At 35.1% G+C, this 26,187-nt stretch overlaps 1 protein-coding gene across 11 annotated transcripts; it reads left to right on the forward strand.

Moving 5' to 3' along the window:
* The first annotated feature begins 709 nt into the window (after positions 1-709).
* On the forward strand, positions 710-25,527 carry ZNF207 (zinc finger protein 207). Of its 11 annotated transcripts, none has more exons than XR_004421228.1 (14): positions 710-893; positions 2,323-2,449; positions 6,751-6,889; positions 7,515-7,685; positions 7,814-7,889; positions 8,373-8,420; positions 9,479-9,549; positions 11,259-11,416; positions 12,545-12,637; positions 13,649-13,891; positions 14,491-14,650; positions 14,805-14,988; positions 15,205-15,287; positions 17,867-25,527. XR_004421228.1 is itself a non-coding variant. In XM_033089210.1 (13 exons), the coding sequence occupies exons 1-12, from the start codon at positions 853-855 to the stop codon at positions 14,963-14,965; spliced, it is 1,488 nt and encodes a 495-aa protein (XP_032945101.1). In that variant the 5' UTR covers positions 710-852; the 3' UTR covers positions 14,966-14,988; positions 17,867-25,527. The 11 variants fall into 11 exon arrangements, 8 of the variants coding, with proteins under 8 accessions (XP_032945101.1, XP_032945100.1, XP_032945106.1 ...); XR_004421229.1 differs by lacking the exon at positions 15,205-15,287 and having other exon boundaries at positions 17,867-17,921; positions 21,630-25,527; XR_004421230.1 differs by lacking the exon at positions 15,205-15,287 and having other exon boundaries at positions 17,867-17,921; positions 21,633-25,527.
* Positions 25,528-26,187: the final 660 nt, after the last annotated feature.

Below are 26,187 nucleotides of genomic sequence, written 5' to 3' on the forward strand. Positions count from 1 at the left end.
TCTTAAACGTGCATTATTCTCTAATTGTCCTCTTAAAACTCCTGTGTTGTTTTGCAGACTTCAGCATGAAATCCAACTCCTCAGACTGCTCCTGGGATCTCCAGAAGTCGCCTGTGCCAGCCTTCCTAGGTTTCTCTCTTGCCGCCAGCCCCTTACTATGAGCTCCAGCGCTACTTACTCGTATTTTTCAGGCACTCAGCCTCAAAGACTTGCACTTTCTTGCTCCTATTGACCGCCCCCCGCCCCCCCCATCACCGCGCTGATCACACATCCTTGTTTTCTCATCTGTCACCAACCTGTGAGTTACAAGGCACACAGACACTACGACTTAACTTAGCATGGAGTAGGCAAATGTCCCAAGCTTACTACAAAAAGGATTCATCCGGGCAATGAAACAAAATTGAAAATTGGGCGCTGTCTCTATTATCCTTTACTTGTAGTCAGCCCTTAATTACGCTGGTAACATTTCTGTTGTTTTTTTTCCCCTTTAATTCGCAAGTTTCTCGGCATACTTAGGCAGCCTACTCTTTTACTAAGGAAACGCGGAGGAATCAGCACATACAGCCAACCCAGAGCGGGAACCAATTAAACAGATAAGATGGCGGCTGCCCCTCAGCGCCCGCGAGTCTCCACCCACTCAAGAAGGAGGCCTGCGTCATGTGACCCTTCCCTATCTGGCACCGCCTCGGCCGCAGTGCCTGACGGGAGTCAGAGCAGCGAACGAGGGCGTCGGCCATTTTGTGCCTGTTTCCTGTGGAACGCGGTGGTGGCCGTTGGGTCCGAAGAGTGCGCGATTTTCCCCTCGTTTTTCCTGTTTATTATCTCCTCCCTTTTAATTTGTAGAGCGCAGTTATGGGTCGCAAGAAGAAGAAGCAGCTGAAACCGTGGTGCTGGTATCCTTTGTCAGTTTGAAGTCGAGGCCGAGCTGGGGGCTCTTGTTGGTGACTGGGACTGGGAGGCCTGGCTTTGGCCTGTGGCGGAGGTTGTCTGGGTTCTAGGCCTCGGGGTGGGGTTTTTGGTGGCTGGAGTCGGATTTGGGAAGTCTTCGCGGGAAATAGGGTCTCTAGGGCGAGAGGCTCCGGCAGTTGTGGGTCGTGGGACTCGGTGACTAAGGTTCTTGGTTTGGTGCGAGCGTTAACTCACTGGGAGGAGGCTTGGACTACTCCATCAAGGACAGTGTCCCCTAAGGATACTATTCTGCCATACTGTTGTTTTGGTGACGATTCAACAAAGGGGATTTTTTTCGAGTAAAACGCAGATTGACTCTGGAGGATTAGGTGGGAACATTCGGAGTCAGTCACGCACTTTATCCGTGTTTTTTTTTTTTTTTAATTTTAGAATCGGTGGTTTAGTCAAAGCTTGTTAGTTAACCCTGATTTGGAACCTTTTTTTTTTTTCCTGCGCGCGTGTGGAGGGGGCGAACTAGCTTCCGCGTCTCACCCACAGGCGCCTTAATGTTCACGAAGCGTTCTCTTGCGGGGTGGAGTTTCTTGCATTTATTACCTAGCTTTGCAGGACTAAAAAAAATGCCTCTTAATGTAGCATCCGTTTAATATTTTTTTTTTCCGGAAGCGTTAATACATTTTACATTAAGTTGGTTTTATTTACTCTCTTGTACCTAAAACCAGTTTGTTACAGAACTCCATTTATATAATTAAGAAAAGGTTAAGAATTTTGTAATGCGCTTTTAGGAAATTCTTACTAGTGAGATAATTCTCAGTTTTATTAATGTAACTCATCTGTTGTTTAAATACATTCCTTGGCAACACAAGTTCATACGGAATTGCAAAAAACTATGAATTGTTCATACGAAATTCTGTGATTCTTATTTACTATGAACTTAAGATTCTAAATAATAATATAAAAAGTTATAAACATTAGGTAAATCTTAATATTTCGGTTATGTTAAATCTATGAATGCGTTCTGTCTTGAAATTCAGCCTTGACATAAAGTTGGGGATTTTTTAACATTGAACCCTTCCAGTCAGTAATGCACATTTGTAAATGTTAAAATAGTGAACAAAAGAAATGTTAATTTCACGTAAATCTCTTAAACAGAAATTTTACAAAACTATACTTCGACTTACTGAATGTTTAGAGGTAGTGAAGAGAGATTATGGGCTTCCAGGAACTATGTTAAAATTACGTGGCAAGTTAATCCCTAATTGTTGAAATATCAGAATCAAAGTTTCTGTAAAGAACCTTTTTGGTTTTAGCTGTTCCCATAGTTTAATGTTACTCCTATTCTCTTATATGACAGTTTTTAAAAAGATCAGCAGTTTCATTATTGTGCTATTTTTGTCCCTTAACAATATTGATCAGGTATTGTAATAGAGATTTTGATGACGAGAAGATCCTTATACAGCACCAAAAAGCAAAACATTTTAAATGTCATATATGTCATAAGAAATTGTACACAGGACCTGGCTTGGCTATACATTGCATGCAGGTAACGGTTTATCTTCTGTATTTATTTGTAATTTTTGCTCCTTTGTAGTTTGGGAACAGCCTGGGAAGAAATCATGAATATTTCTTTCACGATTGTAGGTTTTTTGGTTTATTGCAAAAGAGCAGATAAGATAGCCAATCAGCTTTAAAAAAAAAAATCTTGTTCTTTAGCCATCAAAAAGATAAACAATTGATTCTTCCTTACATTTAAAGAGAATTTATATTGGTATTTTTAAATTATTAATATCTTTCATTCTAGGTTAGGTTGGTGACGCTTAGGTTCAGATTATAAAATACCTTCTCAGTACTTGGGTTAGGAAACAAGGATCAGTGATTTAAATTTTGTGGGCAATCTGACCAGTTCTAATCGCATAAGAATTAAGATATAATTAGCTGCCATTACTCATTGTCATTGAAGGATTTGTTAAAATCTTTTGCTTGGGACCAGGCTTATTTCAGTTCATTCTGTGGACCCCATTAGGAATGGTAACATTATTTCATTTAATAATTTATTAGTTTCTTGGGTCCTTTTACTACTAGGTAGGGAGAGCTTTGTAATTTTTATTTTTAAAGATCTAATAAGTAACCATTATGTCTTATTCAAGATTATTTCTTCTACTTTTGCCAGTTTTAGAGCTGCCTGAATTTTTGCCTAATTGGACCCTAGAGGGATGTGAGATGAGCAATTCTTTATTCATTGAAAACTACTGTTGGTAGGAAGCAGGGAGGTAAATTAAAACAAGCCGTTTCTTCCTCTAGTTTAAAAATAAATTTATATGGATCCTTTTCATTCCAGTTATGTCACTACACCAATAATTTAATATCCATTAAAAAATATTTGAGAGCCTACTACATGCGACCCACAACAACTTTCCACTGTGGTAGTCACTAAGTTACATATGGCTATTTAAAAGAAAATTAAAAATTCAATTCCTCAGTCACATTATAGTCACACTTCCAGTGCTCAGTAGCCACATGTGGCTGGTGAATGACTATTGTATTCGATAGTACAGATATAGAACATTACCATTTGTCACAGAAAGTTCCTATGAGACAGTATATAGGAAAACGGTCACCATTGTTGAATTTAGATTTATATTGAGGAGGAAAATAACCTGTAAATATTGTCTTATTGTGATAAGTAATATTGAAAACTAAAAATAGGGGGTATAGGGAGGGCCATAAGATAGTTAGGAAAGGCCTGAATGAGAAGCTGACATCTATAGCAGAGATCTGAAAGAAAGGGAGAGCTTCCCAGGAACAGCAAATAACAGGCCCTATATCATTCTTCTGTATTTAAGGAAAGGAAAAGGGACAGCACTGTGTGCACTTTATATAGGGCTTGAAGGCTATTGTGGGCCGTTTTCATTCTGAATGAAGTTTAGAATTAATGAGAGAGGTTTGAATAGAGATGTAACATGCTCTGGTACACAGTTTTGAAGGATCGTTCTGGCTGTAGGCTTGACTGTAGGGTACAGTGACACCATTTAGGAGATGAGTGTCCCAGGCAAAAGATGATGGTGACAGAGATGAGAATTTGCTGATAGATTAGATGTGGAGTATGAGAGAAAGTGAGAAGTTAAGGATGATATGAAGGTTTTTTACCTGAGCAGTGAAAAATGAGGTAACCATATACTGAGGTGTGGAAAACTGCAGGAAGACTAGGCTTAGGCATGAGGATATCAAGGGTGTTTTTATGTTGATTTTGAGTGTGGGTATGTTAGTTTTGAGGTCTAATGAAGATCCAGTTGGAGATGTCACATTAGCAGATGGACCTCCAAGTCTGGAGTTCAGAGGGATTGGAGCTGGGGATAGAAATTTGGAAGAATACAGTATACGGATGGCTATTTGAAGTGATGATACTAGATGTCTTCTCTTAGGGCGTAGAATATAGATAGAAAAGAGGTACAAGGACTCCATGTTAGGCTACTCCCAGTATTTACAGGTCAGAAGTTTGAAAGAAACCATTCGAGGAGATTGAAAAAGTAGGAACACCCAAGATTGAAAAGTAGTACCTTGGAAGCCAAACGAAGTGTTTCACCGTGAGTTATTTAACTGAGTTTTCAAATGGTGGTGTAGGTCAAGAAGACTAAGATTGGATTAATCAAACTTGAGGTCATTGGTCACTTGTCAAGAATGATTTCCTAGAATGATGAGGATGAAAGCTTGATTGGAGTGCTTTCAAGAGAAAATGAGGGGCTGTTCCCATGGCTCAGGCAATTGGAACTCCGTGCTCCTAGCTGAAGGCTGCCGGTTTGATTCCCACATGGGCCAGTGGGCTCTCAACCACAAGGTTGCCAGTTCAATTCCTCGAGTCCCGCAAGGGATGGTGGGCTCCGCCCCCTGCAACTAAGATTGAACATGGCACCTTCAGCTGAGCTGCTGCTGAGCTCCCAGATGGTTCAGTTGGTTGGAGCGTGTCCTCTCAACCACAAGGTTGCCGGTTTGATTCCTCAACTCCCGCAAGGGATGGTGGGCTGCGCCCCCCTGCAACTAGCAATGGCAACTGGACCTGGAGCTGAGCTGCGCCCGCCACAAAGATTGAAAGGACAACAACTTAACTTGGAAAAAGCCCTGGAAATACACACTGTTCCTCAATAAAGTCCTGTTCCCCTTCCCCAATAAAATCTTTAAAAAAAGAAAAAAGAAAATGATAAAGTAGAGGCACTCTTTCAGGGACTTGTACTATAGAGAACACAAATGAAATGGAAGCTGGAAGGAGATTTCGCAGTTGAGAAATTGTTAGTAACATTTTTAATAGACTAAGTGCTTCTGTTTATATAGTCTTACTATCACAGCAACCTGTGAGATGGGCATGGCAGTTTAATCAGACACACACTCTAATTTTATAGATGGTAAACCTGGGACATTAGTATTTAAATAGTTCACATCATGCTTGCTCCTATCTTTTCAACCAAGCCCATACTAACACTAGGCAAGATTCTAAGAAATCTAATTCTGACTGTACCATATGTTGGAAGGGTTTTAAGTAAATCATGTTTTTTCCCCTAACATCTTATTAATTGTTTCTGCTATTATCACTTACAAATGTAGTGGAGACTAGTTAATTATGTGAAGGTAATTGTGTTTCTTTAAAGAACATGAGTTATTTTATTTGCATTTATCAAGAATAGTAACAGTCCAAAAAACTTAGGAAACGGTGATTGAGTCACTTGTTAAGTAGTTTTATTCATGGATCATTTAATCACAATAATGAATAGTTAAAAATTAATCAGAAATTAAGGTAACTTCTGAATTTGTTTTGCATGTCACTGAAATCTTTCATATACATCTCTAAAAAGAAAACATTTCTTTAATTACCTCTCTAACATGAAAAGAGTCTTGGGAGGATAGAAATGAATATTGCTTGGACAAATATATTCAAGTCATTAGCTTGAATCAGTGGTTCTCAAGCTTAAGCATGCATCAGAATCACTTGGAGGGCTTATTAAAATACAGATTTCTCGCCCCATCACCCATTCAGTAGGACTAAGGTGGGGCCTGAGGATTTGATAAGTTTCTGATAAGCTTGCAGTTGCTGCTGCTAGTCTAAGTACTTGGATATCCTTTAGCCTAAGTTAATGCCTTTTGTTAAAGAAACCAGAACTGACGGATTTTACCATACTGGCAGATATTTGAGGGTTAGAAACATTTGAGCAGAATCAATACAGTGGAAAAAGTACTAGATTCCCAGTGTTTTACCATGACTTCTTTTTCTCTTTTGTGACCTACTAAATAAATTCAGAGATGGATAATGCAAGCTTACTACTGTGGCAGTGCTAAATGCCAAGATAACTCATTAGTTAGGGTAATGCTACTTGTCAATGTCAGTTTTGTAGTTCACAACTACAGGCTTGTCTCAACATACATTCTTGGAAAATTTACTTCTAATTAATGTAATAAGACTCATAAGCTTTACTTGATTCACACTTGAAATTTCTGTGATTGGAGTAGGGCTATCAACCAGTTTATTGTTGATAATTCAGGCAAGCAAGATAATACGGTAAACTTGAAATAGTGTTTATTCTTAAGCCCTTACTATGTGTTTTTTATGTACACTATATATATAATTGTAAAAACAACTAGAAGTTAGGTACCATATAGGTGCAGTAAACTGAGGCTTAGAGAGGTCAAATGATTTGCCCAACCTTGAATAATTAGCAGCAAAACTGGGGATTGGATCCAGATAGTCTCACTATATACTAAGTGGTTTTTATCTAAATAATTTGGAATTACTCTCTAAAAGACTTTTATGAGGTACTTTTGTCTATTTGATGGGAGTTTTGTTTTTGTTTTGGATAGGTGCATAAAGAGACAATAGATGCTGTACCCAATGCAATACCTGGTAGAACAGACATAGAGTTGGAAATATATGGTATGGAAGGTATTCCAGAAAAAGACATGGATGAAAGAAGACGGCTTCTTGAACAGAAGACACAGGGTATGCTTTTTTAAATACAGCTTCACTTGTGAGAGTATTACTACTACTTTCAAGTATAAATTTAATGGTAGATTTATTCAGCATTACAATTTTAAGTTCTGTTTTTTTTTCTTTTTGTCTTAATGTTTGATAATGATTTGTACGTGTGTAATACCACTTGGATCATTCCAAATACTTTATTATAATACTTTTATTCATAACTGAATACCAAGTGTTCAGGCCTTTGAAAATGAAGGTACTAGGCTTTGATTTATGTAACCACTAATTGTAAAAAAATTTATTTGCAGCCATGTACTATATAGATGATAGGAGCTGTTATTAATCACCTATGAAATTTTTTTTTTTTTTAAACATTACCCTTTGGCATAGTTTACCCTTTGGGGAGAAATAGAAAGCTGTTTTCTAAAAATAAAATTGACAAAATTATTTTTACCTGTCATTGGATAGGGAAAGGCATTTAATATAGGTTGAAAACACATTTGAAAAGTAAAGAACAGTATCACCTGAAATATATTTGAAAGGAAACAGTAGAGCTAATTGCGCTGAAGTGATGTTTTTTACATATTGAATGTCTTAAACTTAGTTTTTTTCTTTAACTGGGAAAAATTAATTAAAACTTTCTTAGCAGAGAGTCAAAAAAAGAAGCAACAAGATGATTCTGATGAATATGATGATGATGACTCTGCAGCTTCAACTTCATTTCAGCCACAGCCTGTTCAACCCCAACAAGGTTATATCCCCCCAATGGCACAGCCAGGATTACCACCAGTTCCTGGAGCACCAGGAATGCCTCCAGGTAGCACATAGGGTTTCTTACAATTTAATATTCTTAGGACTTTGTTGATATGGTGTAGAAGTATTACATTCTTCCTAACTTTTTAATACCAATTTGTGACTTTTTTGTTGTTGAAATTTTGTTTCTAGGCATACCGCCATTAATGCCAGGTGTTCCTCCTCTGATGCCAGGAATGCCACCAGTTATGCCAGGCATGCCACCTGGGTAAGAAACCTTTTAATTGGCTTGTGGGCTTGTGCCTAGTAATGACCTTTCAATTTGGGTGTTATATGAAATAAATATTTGCATATTTTTTTGCTTCTAAAAGGTATGGGCTCTATAAATGTTAAAATTGTCTAATAAAGGGGTAAGGAATATGAATTTGCCTCTGAAGAGAATAGATTTTTGGGTTTTAGGTTGTATGTAGGCAGCCATCTGCTTCAATTGCATCTGATGTAATTAAAGCAGTTGGTTGTAGATTTGAGTTTCTGAGATTCAGAACTGTCCATGACACTTTGTAGTTGTGACAAGAAGCAAACTCTGTAAATGATTTAAATATTTGTCTCATCATCAAGAACTGAAATAAATAGGTGCTCGTGCCCATCACTTTTACTTAAATATTGTTGGATGTGACAGGTAAACAATACACTTTCCCACTGTATTTTGAAAATCACAGTTAGATTTTGATTTTGTCATACATTTTCACAGATTGCATCATCAGAGAAAATACACCCAGTCATTTTGCGGTGAAAACATGTAAGCATCTCATTCATGATGTAATTCAGGAGGTATAATCATAATGTCATTTTCTTGTGTGTTTAATGGTATCTATTCAGTTGACTTCAGAAATTTTCTAACCTTCCTCATTATAAAACTTCTAAAACTTGCAAGCTGATTGACGCAGGTCTCTGAAAGGAGGGAAATAAAACATCTTTGAGGAAATAGTAGTAAATCCATATATAAATAAAGCATTTTCCTAATGTGTAGCTATTTTCCCCTAAGTGCTAAAAGTAATGGGACTCAGTAAAAGGGTTGGTATTTGAGAAAGACTATATAGTCTTTTGCCAAATTATATGCTTTATTATTATAGAAGGTAATTGAATTTTCTTCTAATAAAAACTATATAGAAGTTAACCTTCTGATAAAAGTCCTAAAATCAAAAATGCACAGACTTGTAATTTTTTAAGTGAATTGGATATTTGTATTTGCAGATGAATTCTTTAGGGAAAGGAAAATAAATAACGGGTAATGCTTTTAAGTCCTGGCTTAGTGTTAGCTATTCTAAGTAAAAATTAGGCAATCGGAGTTTACTTTTGACTATCTTTAACATTGCTGGTAGTTTTTTGGTGCTCCTCCAAAAACTTACCTCTATGGTGTAAATTAGTATTTTCCTTTAGAAAAATCTGATGACTCTAAAATAGAGATTTTTATTTATATTCTCTCTGGATATTTTCCAAGTGAGACAAAAAGTGATTTTGTTTTCGTATTGCACATATTTTAGATAAGGCCTGTTGTATATATTAAGGAGAGTATAATATTGTGCCTAATGGCTTTAAATGTATTAAAATGTTTTGTCAACAAAGACTGAACTCCCCACCCCCAAATGTTACTGGTAAACTCATGAGTTTGCTGGTTTTTAGAGGATTTATTTTGATAGGATTGTTTTAGTGTTGTATGTTCTTTCAGCGTGGTTTCAGTATTAGGGATCAAATTCAAGTCTTTTATCTATTGTTTCAGGATTTAGCCAAAATTTTTTCTAATCGTTTATACTGTTGATTAACTTAAGTTGTTTCTTAAAATTTGCTTTGTAATAGAATGATGCCAATGGGTGGAATGATGCCACCTGGACCAGGAATACCACCTCTGATGCCTGGTATGCCACCAGGTAAGAAATATTTTGACAATTTCCTTCTTAATATGGCTGGCATGTTTTATTCTTAAGTACTTTAGACAATACGTAGATTCGTGGGCACTGGTGCAGTGTAATTTTAAATTTCTGTAGGATGGTGACTTTTTAAAATTACCGTTAGAAGAGTTATGACGTCCCCCCTCCCCTTTTTTAGTCTTAAAATGGCTTCAGAACAGCCAAAATGAATGCACTAAAGCCCATATCCTTAAGAGAATGGTTGTATTTGTTAGGAATATTTTAGACAAGTAATAGAGGAGACTCTAGCAAGTTTTAGAGAACTCAAAGTACACAGACATTTAACAATGTAGACATTTATTATCTCACTTAACAAAAAGAAAAGTACCGTGTTTCCCCCAAAATAAGACCTAACCGGACAATCAGCTCTAATGAGTCTCTTGGAACAAAAATTAATACAAAACCGGGAATATAATTATAATATAATTTAATATAATATAAATAATACAATATAATATAATACTGGATCTTATATTAATTTTTGCTCCAATAGATGCATTAAAGCTGATGGTCCGGCTAGGTCTTCTTTTCAGGGAAACACTGTAGTAGATTTAATGGTTTTAGTGATAACAAGAATCCATGCTTTTTAAATTTTCTGCTTTATTAACCATAGCTTTTCTCCTTCAGTTATATGTCATTCAGTGGTAACAAGATGACTCAGGCAAGAAAGTATGTCAACAGCAATGTGCTCTCCTTTTTTTTTTATTAGAGAGCAAAGTAATTTCCCTGTATTATTGCCTAGAAATAGGTCTGATGGACCTTTAGCTGCAAAGGGAAATGAGGTAACTTGACTTCTTAGACTATAATGTGGGGGAAACGATTTGATCAGCCAAATAAGTGTGCCACCAGAGGCCTTTAAGACGCTCTCATTTGGTTGCCTTGCTTTTTTATACTTAATCCTAGCAAGTTTGGGTTGTAATCCATAGTAGATTTAGAAGTACTTAAGTGATAGTTGATTTAAAAGGAACCAGAAAAAGAAAGCAGCAGCAAAATTTTAATCATTACCAGTGCAGCCATTAATTTATAGGCAACAGTTCCACATACACGATGCTCTAAGATATAATTTTGGACGTTTAAAGTAATACAGAATAATCAATGTTGATTTGATAGTGCGCATTAGATGTTTTAAGTTATGTTGAGGAAGTTTAAAGAATGCACTAGTGATGCATTTTAGGAAAATTTAAAGTGTTTAAATGGATAACTTAATTTTCTGGGGAAAAATTTATGGATATGATATGTGATTTATCAAAGTTTTTACTGTAATTTGCATTAGAGTTCAGGGAATATCTGTTAGATGATTGACAATTCTCTTACATGTTTCAAAGGGTTTGCTAAATCAGTAACAATCAGCAAGCTTAATTGCTGCTTTATCCAAATACAGGGTGTCTAGTGGTATCTTTCACTTTCCAAAATTTTGAAGAGATGCAAAAGAATAGGAAGTTTGAGGCAAGGTTGTGCCAAGGGGCAAAATGCTTATTTCTTTGGATTTCATTGAGTTCAGCAGTCTATTGTTAGTAACTTTGTTACATAGACTTTTTAACTTTTTAATATGGTATATTTTTAACTTTTTAATATGGTATATTTTAGCAGCGAAGTTTTGGGGAAATACTTTTTTCTGAACTAAAGGCTTTAACTGCTTAGGTCCTCCATCCAACATTTCTTTTGTACAGGTATGCCCCCTCCTGTTCCACGTCCTGGAATTCCTCCAATGACTCAAGCACAGGCTGTTTCAGCACCAGGTATTCTTAATAGACCACCTGCACCAACAGCAACAGTTCCTGCTCCACAGCCTCCAGTTACTAAGCCTCTTTTCCCCAGTGCCGGACAGGTAAGATGAAATGCATGAAAAGGAATGCACTTACATTTAAAGGTAAAGTGCAGTTGTTTGCAAAACTATTTGAAATTGTTGTAGGTCTATTTTTTGTTTACTAAATTTTAGTAGTTTATTTAACATAGTAAGATGGCCTATTTTCTTCCATGTTTGCACCCATTGATTTCCTGTACTAATAAAAGATCAATTGGAGCCAGAGATAATATGTTATTTTTCTCATGGCTGTGAGCTCTGGTTATTTTAACTTTAGTTAGAAATGAAAGTTTAATTTTTGGGGACTTAAATATGTGATAATGTTTAGAGGTTTTCTTACCTATTGAACTGTGAGTAGAATGAAAGCAAAGCCAAAGGAAAATCCTAAGACCTTAGCAAATCATTTGTTGGACTCTCCTCTAGTCTAGAACAGTGACAAGCTACAATACTGCACACTTGCTGGAAGGGCATCATTTCATTGCTTTTGACCTAGTCACACTTAATTTCCTACTGCTTTTGTCTTCAGAACTCAGAATCAAAAATGCTTCTGTTATATATAGCATGTCTATAATAGTTGTTATCCTTTTTTTCAGTGTCATTCAGAATTAAGCAGATGTATGTAATTCATTCAGAATTTAGAAGATAAGGATGTATGTTCATTATTCCTTAGATGTTTTTTCAATTTCTTTTTTGTTTGTAGTTGCTAAATTAAAAATCATTACTTTTTAAGTGCCCTTTAAGTATATTAACTTAAGATTTTGAGGTGGGTGGGGATTTTGTTGAGATGATAAATTTTTGGCAAAAATCTTTTGTAGAGTCATTGATAGCAAATTGGATTGAAGTGTTAGTGACCTTAATTCTCAGTTTAAGGTAGCATTTTTGAAATATCACAGTGCAAAACATAAATTTTAGGAAAGAAACTGGTTAACTAGGTTTATTGGTGTAGAATTAAAAGGGTTTTTTGAGGCTTATACTGTCACTTTGTTTATTGTAAATGCATTAACTGCCTGCCTCTTTAAATAAATCAGATTTGATTACATTATATTTTGCATTTACAAAAACGTAATCTATACTAAAAAAAGTCTACCACATGGCTTATTTTGACCCATTTGTTTGGAGACTTTTCATTGTTTCCTTTCTTTTATGCTACAGATGGGGACACCTGTAACAAGCTCAAGTACAGCTTCATCCAATTCAGAAAGTCTGTCTGCATCTTCTAAAGCTCTGTTTCCTAGCACAGCACAAGTACGCAGGGAGTTGCAGTTTAAAATTTTTAAAATGGCTTTATAACTTAACCCTTTGGACCCTATTTTCAAACTAAACCTTTCCCCAAAAAATATACTATTTAATTTTTTTTTAAAGATTGATGGATGGTATATAAATCAGTGATATTTGAAAAATTGAACTCAGAAAAAAATGTTCCCCAAACCTCTATGGTTCTAAAGGGTTAAAAGCATGTAAGCAGTAAATGCATTATAGTAGCCAATGGTTAGCCTGATGCATGATTAAGCTATTTTGATTTATGCCATTTAATCTAATGCATCACATGTAATGTAAGGAAATTTAGTACTCTGCATTTGGTTCTAAAGTTGTCCTAGTCTACGTTTCAGATGTTTGGTATTACAAAAAGTAACACATTTGTTACTGGTAACTTTATACTTAAAAGATCCTTCTAAACCTTTTTGTCCTGAGAATCCAGCCATTGTTAATTGGGAGGGCATTGTGTTACTATATAAAGAATATCTCTGGAGGACATTTTTAATGTGTCACCATTGATATTAATTATGGTATGCTTAGTAACTGAAATTTATCCAAACATTTGTACATATTCTGTAATTTCTGACCTTTTTTTTGAGCTGTTTGGTAGATTAAACAACTAATTCAGAATAGTAAAAGTAGAACATGTGCCATTCCTTTATATAATACTATATTTCATCAATCTGGAATACAAAGCTTTGTAAATTAAATAACTTGATGAGGTGGTAGATGACATTTGAGAAGGATACATATGCAGTCTTACTTGTTTTCTTGTTTCCCATTCTGTTTTGGATGTGACTTTGACCCAGTCTCTTTTGATACTTTTATGTGTTATCTTGAGTTTTGTGGAACATTTATCACGTTAACTTTGTTTTAATTTTATTTAAAGTTTGGTCCTTTATTGAATGTTGTTGTTTTATTTTTACGTTAAATTGGTAGTAGGTATACTACTCAATTTTGGGTTTTGAAGTTTCGTTGATGAAAGATTGTATTTTACAGGCTCAGGCAGCTGTCCAAGGACCTGTTGGTACAGATTTCAAGCCCTTAAATAGTACCCCTGCAACAACTACAGAACCCCCAAAGCCTACATTCCCTGCTTATACACAGTCTACAGCTTCAACCACTAGTACAACAAATAGCACTGCAGCTAAACCAGCAGCTTCAATAACAAGTAAGCCTGCTACTCTTACGACAACCAGTGCAACCAGTAAGTTGATCCATCCAGATGAGGATATATCGCTGGTGAGTTGTTTACAGTTTTTACTAAGCAGAGTTTGATTGAATGTCATTGTGGCAGGTTGTCCATTTGAAAAATGTTAATTTCTACATTAATGGTCTTATGATCTGATTTAATATTTACTAAGTGGTTTTTACCATTCTGATTTTTAAGAACCACAGAATAAAGTGAATAATGCATGTTTTGATCTCAAATGCATTCCTTTTCCCCAGACTATTTCTAAAAGAAGAAAGTAAGTTGGGTTCATACTCATAAAAATCATTTTAGACATAGATTTGTAAATTAATTGAAGAAACAGTTCAGTGAGGTAGAATCTGCAGACCCCTTGAAGCCCATATATCTTCATTAGACAGTTTCTTGCTGAAACAATTTATAATTTCTAGAAAGTTGTTGTCTGTGCTTAAAATACTATAAAAATAGGTGAGGTTTTTCTTAAGGCATCGAGATTTTAAGTCATTGAACTGATCTGTGGGACAAAAGTAATTGGTTGGGAAATAAGCATACATTTAAAAAGAATTACTCTGTAAGGTTTTAGATGCTTGCCTTTATTCTTAATGAATCTCTGCGTTCAGGTGTTTACCATCGTGCTTATTTTTATTCCTAGGAAGAGAGAAGGGCACAGTTACCTAAATATCAGCGTAATCTTCCTCGTCCAGGACAGGCTCCCATTGGTAATCCACCAGTTGGACCAATTGGAGGCATGATGCCACCACAGCCAGGCATCCCACAGCAACAAGGAATGAGACCCCCAATGCCACCTCACGGTATTCCTCTTTTTATGTTTATTGTATTTAGTGGATTTTTTTGTATGTGTGGTGTATACACATACAATAGATTAACCTGTAAAATAACATATTTAAAAGTACAATGTATGGACCAACTCAATCTTTTTTTTTGTGTTTTAAATGTGTTTTTTAGGTCAGTATGGTGGTCATCATCAAGGCATGCCAGGTTACCTTCCTGGTGGTATGCCACCGTATGGGCAGGGACCACCAATGGTGCCCCCTTACCAAGGTGGGCCTCCTCGACCTCCGATGGGAATGAGACCTCCTGTAATGTCGCAAGGTGGCCGTTACTGATCTCACTTCATCCAATCTAATAGGTTTGGAGATTAAACCTTTTCTCAACTTGTGCTGTTTATATAGCCAAGCTTCCGTCAATAAGGCTTCATTGTGACTTTAACAAACATTATCTTCCCACATACCAGGAACTATTGGACATTTATTTTACATGGGAAAAATTATTTGGAATAATAAAGCAGGAACTTTTCCGAAGTTGCAATTTATACTGTATGGCTTCTTTTTCATGTTTCATCTAGGTTTTTAGAAGTGAAGTATAGTAAATTTGGTTCGTTATATTGTGAAGGCGCTGGAATTACATGAACATACCACCTTAATAAAGGCAAGTTCTGTAAGCTTACATTGCTATTTGTAAAGTTATGCCTTCACAGCACTTCAGATGCTGTTGGACTTCATGTCCCCAACCTAGCTTGGTGAGGGCTGTAACTATTTCCAAGTACCTGTACATTGGAAGTCTGAATGTGTAACAATATTTAATGTATTTAGAGTTCCTCATGTTGCAGGGTTTACGAAATCTGACCCACCAAGGTCATGTGACTTTTCTGTACTGTTAAACTTCATTGTAATAAAATGAGAGAAAAATTTATGCCTTTTTATTCATAACCCAGCTGTGGACCACTGCCTGAAAGGTTTGTACAAATGCATGCCACATTAGATGTCCACATAATAAAATTCATAGTTACCAATGCAGTTTTGATATATTACTGGATTCTGTCTTTGAATTGTAGGTTGTTCCTTAGCTGCATGTTTTAAACTGGACAGTATATATAGAATTGTATGTTAGTGCTTCAGTTAACAGAAAAACTTAGGATATGTATGAGACATTACGTAATAGTATAACATCTTTCTATTGTATCACCTTTAGACCCTGTTGATGTCAATACTTGTTAGATGTCATAGATATTTAAAATATAAACCTTAATATTTCCTCTTTCCTGCTGGTGATATTTAGAGCCTAGTGCCAGACCCATTTATTTCCTTCTTTGTGGACCTCAGAAGCTTTTCAGGTGCAAACTTCTAGAAGCTTAGGTACAAGCTTTTTATGCTATTAATAGGTTGGTATTTTTTCTAAGTGTAAAGTGAGAACATGTGTGGCTCTGTTAGAGTGGTTAGTAGATTTGAAATTTCTTATTATGTTCCTGGAAGATTAATTACATTATGTCTTTGATTAGATGACTGTCTTCTGTTATTAAGCCTAAGGGGCTTTACTGCTAATCTTTTTTATCCTTAGAAATTTGAATGTTAACTATGTTCCTATGGAGAACTTTACGCTAGAGATGACTGCTATTATTCAGTATCTTGTGTTACAAGTCTCATATAATAGCTCCTGTTGTCCTTTTTTGGCATCTACTTTTTTGATCTTTTACAGGGTACTTTTATGCTTATTTAAGTATCAAATGACCTGTACAGAGTGTAATTATTAATATAACGAACTGGAAGTTAAGACTTCTAAGAAAACGGTAACATTTCTTTACAGCCTTTATGTGAAGGTGTAAATATTAGACATGAAATCTGAAGTTTTGTTTAAAAAAAGCATTAACCTTGTAGGAAAGTGTTGAAAAATGTTTTAATCTTCATAAAAAGTATTTAAGTGACACGTAAAAGTTACTCATTTAAACAAAACATTGCAATTGCTAAGGAGCAGAGTGCTACTTTAAACCTGATATTTTGCACCAATGGTTTTATAGTTCCTGTGCTGTGGTACCATTGAGGCTCAGAAAATTCCATAGTTTGAAAAGGCAGCATCCAGGTAGCACCAAGAAGGCATTTCAGCTTCCTCCTAGCAGTCAAGTCTCATATCCCTCCCCTCACCAAAAGCCTACCTACTTAATTTTGGAATTAACATATATTTAGATTTGGCAGCACATTTGTCATCCTGCCAAAGAACAACCTGTGTTCAAAATCTTTAAGGTAAAAATGGCATGTTTCAAAAATTATGCAAAGCTTTATTTGCATTTAATGCACAGAGAATGGATATTTTGTGTCAAGGTTTTTGCTTTCTGAGGTCTGAAAGGAGAAAATACTACTTTTATGTAAGTGATTGAATTCTCTTTAAAAGTCAATTCAAAGTGTTATGCATGGCACTTAAACTTGAGCACACCATGTCCTCTGTTCTGTAGGTATATGGCCCAGATGGTTCCCGTTTGGTATATTTAAAGTGTAATTTGTGCATAACATAGCATAGTTAAGCTTCTAGAAAAGACCTTTTACCTAACTGCTTCTGGGGTCCATAGTGGTGAAATCATGAGTGGAACAAATTACGTTGAAATAATTCTTACTTTGACTTATGCTTCCTTAAATAAGAGTTGAGTCGAAGTTAAACTTCATCTGCCCATACAGAGGACAACTTTTGGGACTTGATATATTCAGGCAGGCATTGTCGTTGCCATAATTTAGGAAGTTATAAGATTGATGGGGCTGCCATCCTTGGCTCCACCTTAATATCCACTCTTATATAACCTTTTTTCAAAAAAAAAAAAACCAGTGACTTAAAAAATTTGTCTGGCACTAGTTTCTATTGTATAGATTTTACTACTATATGACAGTATCAATACCAGCATGTGAGGAACAAACTTTTGAGCGACTGCTGGAATTACCATTTTGATTTAAATACTATTTTAGTAATATCTCACACATTTAGTATTAGGAATGGGGAAACTTCTATTCCACTGATCGAGTGACATATTGAACTTAGCTTAATTAAACAGGCATTTGGGAGGGAGATCCCCAACAAAAATAATAATGGGCTCAATGGAATTATAGTGGACAGTAGTTTTTTTTTCTTTTTTTAAAATCTATTTTTTCTTTTGCTTGCTTGATCATTGGGATTTTTTAAAAAATGCATGTCTTAAATTAATTGGGTAATGTTTTTCTAAAATTAAAATTTTCTTCTTCCTATAGCCCTGCCATAGGACAGGCTGAGGCTGAGTCTCAGTGTTGCCCTGTTCAGTCTGAGGCAAGTGGGATTTATTTTATTCCTTATAGGGGCTTTCACAGCTTGATGGCTGTTGGATATTTATGTCCCCAAACTTGCAGCAAGTTTGGTGAAGGCCCCTAAATTTAATTAAACGTAGGATTTTTATACTCTTGGCAGAGAAGGCTCTATATTAATATTCACGTTTGACTGTGGTGTTAATAAAAAGTATTTGATAATATGTAATTTTATGTAACTTACTTTGTGTTATAACAGCCTTGTAAAGCTGTTGCTGCTATATTGAACTTTAGTAAATTGACAGAATTTGATGTTCTTAATTTGGAGGCATGAAATGTTTCATTTAAATTTTCCACTTTTCACTTTTAGGAAAACCTTACTGGTAATATATTTTATCTTCAAACTGTTAAATTTAACCTCAAGGATAAGTTTAATTATTGGAAATGCCACTGGGTACTGAATTAATCCCAACGTTACGCATTGAACATTTGAGGTTGAAAGATCATCTGGAAATGCTTGTGATTTTTAATATTTTTAAAACCTCACCACATTAGAGCAAATGTTAATGTAGAGCCCTGTGAAAAGTGGGAAGGTGGTGTGTGTGTGTGTGTGAATGCTTATACACTACACATTTGAGATAATAAAAGAGTTTGAGTATTACAGACCTATCAGTGTGGATAGATGCTAATTTTCAGGTAGCCAAACTGAATTCGTGTCGTGGTAAAGTTAGTATATTGAACTATGGTTTTGAAACGATAATTTTGAGGTTCATTTTTAGCCTTACTGCACAGTAATTTAAGCAATATGCATACATGAGAAGTATCCACGTTTGTTTTCAACTAAAGTTTCTTTTATTCGATGAGAACAATTGTGTTTATGTCTGCATGTTGTAGGGGGTAAAGAGGGAACTGGAAGAGGCCAAAACAGAAACCTGGATTACCTTGATTCCTTCCTGTGTTTAAGCCACCATTTTATCCAGATAGCATTTTCCTCTGAACAGTAATATACAGTACAACGTTTAGCAAACCCAGATTGTGTTCCTGTGTTGTTTTAATTCTTGGAAGCATAAAGAAAAACGCATTAAATGAATTCCAAATTTTCACCTGTTTATTAAAACATACGCTTTTCTCTGTAACTGAAATCATGGGGGGTAGATTTTAATGTCTGATACAAGAATTTTGTCACAATAAAAATATTCCATTGGAATATTTTATAACCTACTCAATAATTACACCTTTTAAGCTCCTTAGTTGGAGATGTCTTCTGTTGCACTCACAATCCACCAATGTACTGAAATATTCAAGAGTGAAGCTATTGACAGAGTTTGTCGAGGATGATACAGATACCTAATTTAAGATGTAGTTTCTTTGATATTTCTGTCTGTGACTCAAATACGATTTTAAGAATTACACAACTTTCAGGTGTCTATTAACGTCCATTGGTAAAACTTGGTAAATGAAAGGAAATGTTAAGTCACCTCTTCACTGAGGTAAAATTTTGTTTGAGTAAATTAACACTTGTGTTGGTTAGGGGATAAAATAATTAAGTACCCTAAAATTTTGTGTAAATCAGGTTTGTCTTTTTTAAAAGATGGTACTTACCTACCTAATATTGAATAACCTTTGTATCTTACTCCAAAATGAAACCATTTTCTCTTAACTTTTATGGAAAGGTCTTTAAATGGAGGGGTTCAGTTATTATTAGACTGTTCAGTATAAGACAGATTTTTGTAGGTAAATATTCCCCTAATTATACTTCTGCTTACTAACTCATGATTTGAATATTAGTAAAGTTTACTGCCTTTTTTTATCCCTTAGGTTTTTATTTTCTGTCATCTGAATCATTTTAATAAATAACTTGTTTTTCTAGCATAGAAACCATCTTAAGTTTTCTGTGTAAAATTTCTTGGCAAAATAAGCAATTACTTTAATGAAGTATGTGAACATAATTGTGAACATAGTGATACAATTCTGTAATGTTTAATTTTCAGAACTATACTTTTAATATTTTGGCTCTTAGGTATTCCCTATTATGCATCTAATTCAAAGTAATGCATAGGAAATGGGGAAAGCAGGACCTAATACTTGAAATATCGCCAACTTTTCCAAGTCTTCATGTTCTTAGCATTTTTGTTGGGAAATAACAGGTTTAAAAGTAGCATTTTTTAAAAAACTAGATTTCTTCAGTGAGAGAGGGTCAGAAGAGAACGGCTTTTTATTAGCATTGTTTTTCCTGTTTTGGGCTGTATACATTTTTGCATAATAATTTGGCCAGGAAAGGAAGATGTTTTCATTTTCTTCCCAATTCTGAAAAACTAATAGCTTGAAACTATGTTAGTTTGAAATTTTTGAATCATCTCTGTAAACCTGTTCAATTACTATCATGTGTCCTCGGGAACATACCTGTATTAAGCAAGATGTAGAACTCATATTAAGCCAGAAATTGGAGAGCCAAAGGAGATCTTCATTGAAGCTAATTTGAACTATTTCCATTTGAAGCAAATCGAATACTCTTATAAATCAAGACTGGTTCGTGTTAGGTTCTTTAGGAGGCATGTAATTACCAGCTATATTATGAGAATATGTGTATGTTTTATTTTGATCAAATTACAGAGAAGATAACGTGTGAGTAAACCTTTAATGATTGATTATGTGGAACCCATCCATTCTCTAGCCTGTAATGGCACAGCTTCAGTAATGTGCTATGTATTTGGTCAGGGGTTTGTATAATGCTGTGTTTGTAAAATGAGAAATTCCTTTATTGGAATTCTCCAAGCCGTTTGGCATTTTTACTGTGTGTGGGGTTTTTAAAGTATTTATGCCTTCACCTTCAGTGAATTTTTGAGGAACTGGCAATGAAATTCATTGATGCCCAACTTGGATAAAAATGAAGAATGGTGTGTGCTGCCCAGTGAACTACACAGACCAATAGCGATTATTTGGGAGAGGCCATTGTATAATTTTGTTAGACTTAAGAACCTTAAATGTAATGAAAGGTAACCGCATTCCTGCTCTTGCTTTGCATTTGTTACTAAGATTTCACCAAATCATTATAACGTAGTTTATGCTCAATATTCAGATACTTAAGCAATCAGATACGAAAATAATTAAGATTTGCAGCATCATTTCCCAGTCTCTAATGAAACAAGGCTGCTTAACTACACAAGTGAACCAAGGGGAGGGTTATTAAAGTTCTCTTAAGTTTGAGTTAGAAATGGGGGGCATGTAGTTACTGAGCAAAGCTTTTTCGCTATTAGCTTGCTTTAGTGTACATCCAGGAGAAGCAGTAGAATTTACTTTTCAGCCCATGTTTTTGAAATTGAAAATAATAAGAAAGCGAAATCAGTTTTTTGAAAATCAAATTAGAAACTATTAAAAATTGTTTGCCTCTGTAGGGTGTGTCTTCATATACTTAAATTTAGAAATTATCGCATTGAAGAGATTTTTTCCCTAGATAAATGCCCCCCCCCCCCGTTTTAGAGTAAGCAAAATTTCCATGTAATACACATTGGAATTCATAGTTTATTAAAATTGAGCTGTGTCCAAGAGATATACAGTGTTACTAACTCATTCTCATAAGGTCACTCGAACAGCTAATGTAATTTTTGTAAGACTTAGGGAAAGGAATTTTACTGTATTAATGTCAGGCTCTGAGGAAATTTAATGCACATTGACTTTTTAAAGTATGGATTGAACTCCTCAGTTTAATACAATTTGTGTTTTTGTTAACTAGCAGCAGAATTTCAGCATTTGCTACTTACTGGTAGAGAAGAAAAATCCCACAGCCCTGCCAGTACAGGTTAGTTTTATCTGTAAGTACCTGATGTTCCTATTTTTTTCAAACATATCCATATAACCCACACAAGGAAGAAAGCTGTGCAGTTTCTTAAATGTGAGTATAACTATTAGGTCCATTGGACACTTTCAGACACTCAATACTTGGGCCAATTAGCTCTAGGTTTGTTAAATAAGTTGTAATAAAGGTGTAATACTCCTTTATTGTTTGGTTGTGGTTGGACCTAAATAGATATATTGTACATAAGAGGAAAAGACAGTGAAAGTTTCTGATGGCTATGTGCTCATTTTGGTATCTTATAACGGAGTGCAGGGCTTGGAGTCGAGGGCCTTTTACTTAAGCCACTTCTGTGGTGGTACTCAGTTACCTTTTAACTTCTTACAGTATGAATCAACCTAAAAAAGTCAAGTTTCCTCATTTGTAACAGTGATAATGGTGTACAATCATAAGCTAGAAAATGTTTTTATATTGCTTTTTTGTTTTTAGTACTTGCTGTAAATAAGTACTAGTTTTGTTCCTCTTTTTTTGTAAACTATAACCTATTGGTGCACCACCACCATTTGTTCATTCTACTTTGAGCTAAGAATAACAAGTCTTTTTAATATTCAAATGAAAGCTGACTAACCATCAAGAAATCTAGATAGATTCTTTGTGTATTTCTTTTGAGGGGCAACAGCGTTGTAACTGGGCTGTAAAAGATTTGTTAAAGTTCTTAACTAATTTTATTGGTTCTACCAGAGTTCATTGTTGTCTTGAACCATGCTTGAGAGATTTCCTTTAACCTTTAAATAATTGTGCTCTTATGTTGATAAAAGTTTAATACCGAGGAGAGAAGAAGAAAGTATACAACAGAGTTTATACAAGCCGAAACCATCCTTTCAATCTGTAGCATTGACTGGGATGCGAGGCTTCCTCCTTTACAGCTTAAGTGTAATGATGTCTGATTTGGGACAGTCTGTCCATACAACTAGCTGATCTTGTACTCCTATTCAACTGGGATGGTGATTAAGCACTGAAAATGCATTACCTTAATGTTATTTTAAATGAGTCATGTTCAGTTCAATTTTTTTAAAACCTCAATTTATCAACATAAAATATATTTTATAAGATATCCATTTGTTTTTAATATAAAATTGCCTAAGGGCTTAAGTTTCATTGCCTTTCACAGTTTAATCTGTATAAGAAATGGCGTAGATACAGTGGAAATGGTTTTCCTTAAAACCATCTCTTTAAAGCTGCCTTTCTGGTGAGTACTGTTTTATACTTTTATATATCACAATTTTTCCTTTTAAATTTAACTGAAACACAGGACACTTTGATCAAAGAGTGAGCGATATGAATTTCTACACTCTTTAGATATTACCTGAATTGGGAATATTAAGAAGGTGATTATTTTAGCTACTAACATTTCCCTCTTAATCTGGGCTGTTTTTCTGACCTCCACTTAACAAACTGTAACTGCAAAAACTTGCACAAATTATTTCCTTTTGGTGAGATGGAAAGATTTTTATCTAGCATTTACAATTTTTTTAAGCTTAAATTTTTTTTTCAGTTGACAGCCAAAAGATTTTTCTCTATGCTATTGGCTCCCACGTTGTGTAGGTGTAAAATTAAAATACCAGGCAGGATTCCTGTCTGTTCTTGTTGAAGCTGTTGTTGCAGTGATTTATAAGCAATGAAACTGAGGGTGGGGTTGAAGGAGGGCTGGCCTAAAATATGTTTATGTGGGCTAATTGCTTACAGGATTCTTTTTGATGCTTGAAAATTGCCAGTGTATTCTTAAATTTATTTTTAATTTTTTTGTTGGTATTTTTCAATTATAGTTGACATTCAATATTATACTAGTTTCAGATGTACAGCATAGTGGTTATTTAATTTACAAAGTGATTTCCCCCGATAAGTCTTCCAGTGTATTCTTAAATCGAACCTTGCATGAAAACCTTAGGTTAAAGATACTGCTTTCTGGGACTTGTATATCCGTAAAAATTAGCTTCTCGGTATATTTTTAGTTACTTTATGCCCTGTTTAATACCTTCTCTAAGTGTAACGTATGGGTTTTCCCCCCCTCTCGTCTTGAGCCACATCCTAGCTGGTGTCAGTATACGCTAAGGATGTTTTCATATTTTATCTCCTGCTGATCTTTGTAAACCATAATGAACCGTCACCTCTAATGCTTTTTAGTCTGGACAGTGATAGTGTTCTAAAATCTGAAAATTGTTATCTGAGTATGTGATAACGGTGATGTATTCTTCTAGATAAGTACTAAACAAAGTATGGAATCCCAATTTATGTCTTTAAGATTTAAAGTGAAGTAAATTTCTAAGGAACTCTGTCCTTTCCTAGCAAGGATTAAGCAGACATTGAAAATTTGGTAAGTATTTAACTTTAAATGCATGTGGTGGTAGTGCTGAGAGTAAAGTAGCCAAATTGCCATAGTTTTAAGATAACATTTAGATACGAACAAGAATTCTCGACTCTTCTTTGCGACCTAATAAATGTATGTGTGTCTAGCCGTTTTATAAATTTGTGTGTACAATGATTAAACTGAAATGTACCTTACTTCTTTGGCTTTTCTTTTTATTTTATATGGTTCTTTAAATACTAATTTTATATTTCAAGCTTTTTTCAGGGTAAAACTAAGTGACTGGTAAAGAAAATATCTTCAAGAAGAATTATTTAAATGTTTCCATTTAAAAACCCAGTGGTGTCTTTTCAGTTTACTTAAGTCTTCTGTTTTCCAGCTCCAGTTAAAATTGACAGTAGGCAACTGATCGCAAAAATGGGGGGAAAGGACCTTTGCTCTCTGTGGAATGTTTGTAGGAATCATTGTATTACAGTAAAACGTCATTAATCCAATATGTGATTTTCATGGAAAAGGTGATGAGATTTGGACTCTCCCCTCCCTCCTCCCTGGGATGTTGTATTAAGAAGATAATAAATGGAAGTTGAAGTGAAATCATTTAATTGCTACAGCAGGGAAGGTGATTTATTTCTGAATAATGTGTCCATTTCTTTCCAAAACAGTATAGCATTGTTTTGTGAAGCAGGACAAGATCCCAAAGGGTTGTAGGAAAGAGGGCGCCCTTTCCTCAATTTAGTCTCTAGGTTTAACTCCAGCATTGTACTGGTTAGGAGGGAAATGGAGAGCAAGTCGTACAAGGGATCTGTCTGATGGTAAGGGGGACCCGAACAAAACACACAAGGGAGGATAAATGGCTAGACTGTGTGTATGAGTAAATGGTCTAGCTAAACAAAGAAAATGTGACTAATAGCTTAATTTTTAATGTAAGTAAATGAACTCACTAAACATTGTAATTAAATATTAGTTTTAAAATCAACATTAAAACTAGCAATTCTTGCACTTTGTGGAGGCTTATTCTAAAAATTGTCTTACACAAGTAATATTAGTGCACTTTGTCACTTAGATATATCACCTGGAAGCCGGTGCAGAAGAAAAATGAAATGGAACAACGTAGTGTTTACCTACATTGAATTTTAGTCTACTGGTAGGCTTTTGGGGGTAAGAGATGTTTCTTAGTGTGTGGTGCCATATAATAATTAGACTGGGACTCCAAAAAGGCACTTAAGGTTTTTGTTTCTCTGGAGGTGGTCCGGAGGTGTTGGTTAGGCTTTAAGAAAGCCAAAAACTACCATTTGAAAAATGGTGTTTTATTTTCATGGCCTTAACAATTTTTAGTTTGTGTGTTTTCATTCAAAAGTGGAATTATTTTTGCTTCTGCGTTAAAAGCAAGCCTCTTTTTCCAAGATTATGGTTGACCATTAAGAAACATTTAAATGCTTATTTACATAGATGAATAAAATTTTTCATATATTATTTATCATACTTGTCTGAGCCCGTTTTATTAAGTTGTATCCTGGACAATTTATGTTGAGAATGAATTACAATGATAATGCATCTGCTGTCCTGAACAGTTTTTGGTTTGCCTTGGGGAATATAAGAAGGCAGAGTTATTTTTACTAAATATGAAAATGTGTATTGGGAAAAAGTATTTAAGGGGTAAATGAAGATGTTTATACTGCAGATATATGAGGTATATGTTAAAGTGTTGATTGAGGTTCAAGGTAGATGGAATCAAGCAGCACAGTGATTAGATTAAGCATGTATGAGCTTGCGGTCATATTCTCCATCATTGACTAGTTTTAATGACCTTCAGCAAGGTCATTCTTTAGAATGATGGTAATAAATTTGCTAGGCTTATGAGAAAAAGTTACTGTATGTAAAAGAGATTAGCCTTGTCAGGCCAGTGAAAATGGCAGGAGTGGGGTGGGAACAAGCAATTACTGAAAACTTAAAGATTTTATTTAGTAAATGCATATGAATGCCTGTTATGTGCTTGGATACTATCCTACGTACAGATAGACAGGAAATTCATCTGAAAAGGGATCTTAAAGTGAAACATTTAAGAAGCCAGTCCTTGTAGAAGGTCTTGTTGGGTAACAGTATTTCAGGCAGAAGGAATAATAGTAGGTGTAA

This window comes from Rhinolophus ferrumequinum, chromosome 21 (assembly GCF_004115265.2).
Source record: "Rhinolophus ferrumequinum isolate MPI-CBG mRhiFer1 chromosome 21, mRhiFer1_v1.p, whole genome shotgun sequence".
Lineage (NCBI taxonomy): Eukaryota > Metazoa > Chordata > Mammalia > Chiroptera > Rhinolophidae > Rhinolophus > Rhinolophus ferrumequinum.